The 6,000-nt window shown below is 47.6% G+C and overlaps 1 protein-coding gene across 1 annotated transcript in view; it reads right to left on the reverse strand.

Moving 5' to 3' along the window:
• The window catches only part of LOC147659060 (uncharacterized), a 140,158-nt gene extending 135,042 nt beyond the window's left edge, over positions 1 to 5,116 (reverse strand). Inside the window, exon 1 of the mRNA XM_086951999.1 lies at positions 5,019 to 5,116. Within this exon, the coding sequence (XP_086808125.1) occupies positions 5,019 to 5,099 (81 nt within the window). The 5' untranslated portion in view covers positions 5,100 to 5,116. The remainder of the gene's footprint in view (positions 1 to 5,018) is intronic.
• Between the last annotated feature and the right edge of the window lie 884 nt (positions 5,117 to 6,000).

The raw sequence follows: 6,000 nt of genomic DNA on the forward strand, positions 1-6,000 counted from the left end.
TATGCCCCCAACGACGGCCAAGAGCGCTTCTTCCACTCGGCTCTTACGTACGCTACCACCACACCAGACTGCTGTATTCTTTTAGGGGGAGATCTGAATCTGGTCCTAGACAACACCTTAGACAGATCATGCCAACGCACGCATCAGACAGGCACTCTCTCCTCTGAGGGACTGACCCGGCTACATGATTTGGGATTTAGTGACTTATGGTGTAGTTTCCTCCCTCAAAAACGTGAATATTCTTATTATTCCAATGCACACAAAACATATGCGCTGTTAGATTATTTGCTGGCGTCTGCACCCTTACGCACGCTGACGACGGAGGTGGAAATAGGAGTTGCCTCCCTCTCTGATCATGCCCCAGTGACTGTTGTTTTTTCACTTCCACCACTCCATCACCCCATTAGGACATGGTGCCTTAGAGAGACATTACTACATCACAAAGATGTGGTCATACGGGTACAGCAGGTCATTAGTGACTATATCACTCACAACAGTAACACTGACACCAAGCTCGCCACGCAGAGGGCTGCGCTGAAGGCAGTGGTAAGGGGAGAGTGAATTGCTATCTCAGCCGCAGACAACATTGAGCACAGGCATAAAAGAGAGGAGCTCACCCAACAGACTAGGGAATTGGAGCAGATGCACCAGAGGACAGGAGCCCCTAGAGTGCGTAGACAGCTTAAAGCGGTGAGCCAACAGTTGGCAGCCATTGATCAGTATAGAGCAGAATTTTTAGCCTTGTGTCTAAGACATGCTTATTACACTGGGGGGGATAGGTGCGGGCGCTTGTTAGCCCATAAGTTGCGCGAGACTAGACAGCAGCAAAAAAATACAAGAGATTCTCCGAAAGGACGGTCGACGAGTCACGGAGGACAGGGGCATTGCTGCCGCATTTCGTGATTTTTATGCTGACCTGTATGCCAGCTTTCCACTGGAGAACGCGGGTAGAGAGGCTTTTCTCGACTCTGGACCGCAACCGGTGCTAACTAAAGATCAAGCAGACTATCTCGACAGAGACTTTCGACCTGAAGAGGTTATCTCCACCATCTCGCGTCTTAAGCTGGCGAAAACACCAGGGCCGGATGGCTTTTCTATCTTTCACAAGACATTTTGAGCACAGCTCGTCCCTCTTCTCTCCCGCCTTTTTAACTCCTTCTCGGAGCCTGGTGCGATTCCGGGGGATCTTTTGGAAGCTTCTATAGCAGTGATTCCCAAACCAGGGAAGGACAAATCGCAATGTGGGGCATACCGCCCTATCTCTCTTCTTAATGTGAATCTCAAATGATATACTGGGATTCTGGCTTCCCGCCTTGCACCACACATGACTGGGCTCGTTGACCCGGATCAGGCGGGTTTTATCCAGGAACGCCAAACCTCTGATAACACCAAACGCACCTTGCATCTCATTGAGAAAGCCACACGCACTCAGGGAGAGTACATGATACTGGCTATTGACGCAGAAAATGCGTTTGACAGGGTCCACTGGCTCTACCTGGAACTAGTCCTAGAGAGAATGGGGATGAGCATGAAATTTAGCACGTACGTGCTAAATTGCTACAAGTTCCCGAGGGCCACGGTTCGAGTCAATGGAGTTACATCTCCCAGATTCGCCATTGAGAGAGGCACTAGGCAGGGGTGCCCCTTATCGCCCCTGCTGTTCGCTCTTTACATGGAGCCATTGGCGCAGAGGTTAAGACTCAACCCATTGTTTACGGGGAGCAAATTTGGCGGGTATGTCCATATGATTAGCCTCTACGCGGATGACGTCTTGATTTCGTTATCTAACCCACGAGAAGCAATGCTTGCATGCCAAGAGTGTCTAGATTTTTTCACACGATCTGCCGGGTTCAAAGTGAATATGGAAAAGTTGGTGACCTTGGACATGTCATTAGAGAAAGCTACACGGGACCATTTGCAAAGCTTGCTCCCCATTCAATGGGCTGTGAAGGCGATCCCGTATTTGGGGATCCAGTTATCTCCCTCCCTTACGGAAACAGCTATTATCAACTATTCCGCACTACGGCAGAAGATCCAACAGGAACTGGAGCGTTGAAAACACTACCCTATGTCGTGGTTAGGCAAAGTAGCCGCAGTTAAGATGACAATCCTTCCACAGATCCTATACCTGTTTCATACAATCCCTCTCAGACCACCAACTGGCAGGATACAGCAAACACAATCAGAACTGGCTCAGTTCATATGGAACGGTTGGAAACCGCGTCTGAAGCTGAGGCTGGCGACACTTCCCCCGGAGGAGGGAGGGGGTGGAAGAGGGGGGGGGGGGAATCAGGCTCCCACACCTATTGTTCTACTTCCAAGCTGCTCAATTGCGTCATTTGGTGGAGTGGAGCCGTTGGGAGTCAGAGAAACATTGGTTATTCCAGGACCAGGCAGTGGCGGGTAGACCCCTGCAGGAAATTCCATTCCTTCGCAAACAACATTGTCCCCCTAACTTATACGCTTCGAATATCACAAGGATTCCCATGGAGATTTGGGATCAAACCGATGTTAAACACGAACTCACCACATTCCCGTCCCCACTTACCGCACTGATAGATAATCCAGATTTCACTCCGGGTATGGATACGACGACTTTTGCGAGGTGGCGGCCCTCGGGGAGCCGCTTCCTATATCACATGTATTTAGCTGAGGGAATCATCTCCTTTTCCCAATTCAAGCAGGACTATGACATGCCAGAGTCGGAGAGACTGCGTTATCTACAAGTACGACATTGGGCGCTCAATGACCACGTCCGTCCATGGGCGGATAGACACCTTCTCCCTTATGAGCGCTGGCTTATCCCTCGCAAGACAAAAGGCTGATATTAGACTTATATAAGATACTACAGGTCAGATTTGCTCACACCTACAGCTCCGGGAGAGCGCGTTGGGATTGGGATTTGGGCAGCTCACTCAGCCATAAGGAATGGGAGGGCATATATTATAGGGCACAACATTCTGTACACCACATGGGACTCACGGACACCCTTACTAAGATTGTAACTTATTGGTATTACACTCCTGAGCGTATCCATGCCGTGGACCACACTAGAGACGCAACGTGTTGGAGGGGCTGTGGACAGGTGGGCACCTTGGTACACCTCCCTTGGGACTGCGTTCACCTTCAAGCTAATTGGAAGCAGATATTAGACGAAGTAGACATGCATTTCGACACAGAGATTCCAAGATTCCCCTCATATGTCCTCCTGGGCCTCCCAAACCCTCTGACTTACCCATTGCGCTCCCGCAGAGGACGCCGGATAGCTATAGAGCTGGGTTCAGCAATGCAAAATATACTTTCGCACTGGCGGACGGCCCACGTTCCAACCTTCGATGGCTGGCTCCACCATCTGTGGCAGGTCCTTGGTATGGAAAAGCTTACGTTGACCATGGCAGGGGAGGAAGCCAAGTATGTCGAGCTGTGGCAGCCCTTCTTGTCCCTGTTTGCTTCTGAATTCAGGGAAGTTACTTGTCCTCAATACCTCCACTTATTGCTTCTTTCTGAGCCGGTACAGCCAGGGCTGGACTGGGAACCACAACCGGCCCTGGCAAAGTGCTCGGCCGGCCCCCCTCCCCACTCGAGGAGGTTGGAGGGGCCGCCGAGCTCTCTGCCGGGGCCAGTTTTCGGCCGATTTTGGCACTGGGCCGATTTTGCAGCTATGCTGCAAAAACGGCCCTGTAACAAAAACGGCCCCCAGAGGCCCAAAACCGGCCCCCATCCTTGCGACGCACCGGGGGATTGCCCGGTGCCCGCTATGGCCAGTCCAGCCCTGGGTACAGGAGGCGCAAGACCAGAATGTGTGAATGGCTTAGATGGTATAGGAGGTGGACTTGGAACACAGGTGGGGGGTGAGAGGGGTGGGTTTATTGGAGTTTTGTTTTATTTAGCTCTTTATTGCACACACAATACCTTTTTGCAATGACACAACCTGTTCTAATGCAGATGGACTTAGCCTGTCTTTCAAGACCTGGACTAAGCTTTGGTAAGCGATACGATGACCAAATCTGCATGTAATTTTGTCATGTGTGCTGTAAATTCTTTCAATAAAAATATTTAATACTAAAAAACACTACCACGACAAAGAGGGCTCTGCTGGTTGTCAATGCCATGTTAAGAAAACTGTGTGAGATAGCTCAAGTTAATCAACAAAGTCATAATTAAAGGCAAAACTGTCAGGGATCAATCATATGGCCGTGGACAATAAAATAATAGAGCTCCCTGTTTAATGGTATTTGTTTTTTTGACATTTTTGTCTGTATTTAACCATATTTATTACTTCTTAACTTTATATGTATGTATCCATATTTATTACGGGTTTTGTGAACAAATAAAGCTGAAACTGGTATATTTCTGCATTTATTCAATCAATAAATATTAAGTCATGCTCAAATGCCTGCTAGGTTTCAGTGATATAAACTCCCGCAGGTGATAAATCAATGCACTTATATGAAAATATGCACATTTCAGTATTATCCTTGTGCATATCTACTGCTGTTTAAGTCTCTTTACTAAAATTCCTTTTTTTAACCCCCTTATCTATCAATCCCACGGTTATTGGCCTGGCAGTCATGGCAAAGTGTATTTAGAATCACTCAAAAAGCACCCAATTTCTGTTTTTATCCACATTTAAAAATAAATACAGACAAGAAAATAAATGGTTTTCTGTCTGTATTTATCTGTAAAAATTAGTAAAAAATGAAAAAAGGGAGCCTTAATCAAAGCCAATGAGAAGACCAATGCGAAGAAAAGAACTCTGCAACATGCAGTGACTTGGGGCACTTGCCCAAGTTATACGCCTAATCAAGGGGCAGATATTTACCGCCATGCTAAGCAGGAACTTGGTACAGACCTAGCATCAGTGCTACTGAAACATCTTTATTGATGGTGTGATGTACCGAACGCAACAGAGAGCAGTAAGTCAGAGGCAACAAATGGGTCTCTACTTCCTGTCCCCATCAGTAGCTTCCCAAGGTAAGTCATGGCACTCATCAAGCCCCCTCTCTCCACAGCTGTACCTTATCTCTGGCACCGGCTAGAGATTCTTCATGCTGGAGCAACAGCTGACAGATAGGTAGTGACCCCTTCAATGCAGCCATGTGCAGGCAGGTGTCTCCATCCTATGGAAAGAGAACAGCGTGTGTCAGGCAACCATGGTGGCATTTCAGAAAACCTGTAATAAAGGCAATATAAAGATGATATGTATGAAACAACTACAGCAGAACACAACTTTGCTAGTGTGATGAGTGTTACACAATGCTGCAGGTTTCTTCTTTGCATGTCTGTGCCTAATACATTTTAACAAATATAACTAAAAAGGTTTTGGTGAAGCCAATCTTCAAGAAATCAAACAATGTAGGACTATGTTGATATATCAAGGTTGCATCTTTATCAAATTGTGAACTGCCGCTCTACTTTATTTGGCTAAGAGATTTAGAATCACAGGCACTATCTGGTGCTTTGAGCCTTTAAAAATCACCTACCTTGTGTAATGGCTGGATTTTCTGTTTAGATGGGATCAGCCCCCAGGGGCCCCTGTGACCCAGCCAAAACGTACTCACCTTCCGTCCTCAGGACTCCTCTATATCCAGGCACCTGGTACCTACCTGAGGATAGGGAACTCGCAATATACAAGCTCATATTATTAAGAACACCACTAAATCTATAGGGATACTAAGAATACTCACTGATTACTAGGGATATCCATACCCTACACCACACTTATTTACATCAGTTGGTCTCGCGGCCACCCTGACCCAGACCGTTCTACCCTAGGGCAGATCTGACACACAATCTGGTGCGTCTACACACGGGCCTGCAGAACCCAATGCTCCCTTTTCCAAACCGTTCGCGATCCTGCGAAACCTACACGACAGTGTCCCTCCTGTCGCTCTCATTTGTCTTATGCCACAATCTGGTGGATTTACACGGCGGTGTCCCTCCCGTCGCTCTCATTAACGCCGCATATCAACGACGACCACATTCCTATGAACACCTATA

This window comes from Lissotriton vulgaris, unplaced genomic scaffold (assembly GCF_964263255.1).
Source record: "Lissotriton vulgaris unplaced genomic scaffold, aLisVul1.2 SCAFFOLD_968, whole genome shotgun sequence".
NCBI classification, from domain to species: Eukaryota; Metazoa; Chordata; class Amphibia; order Caudata; family Salamandridae; genus Lissotriton; species Lissotriton vulgaris.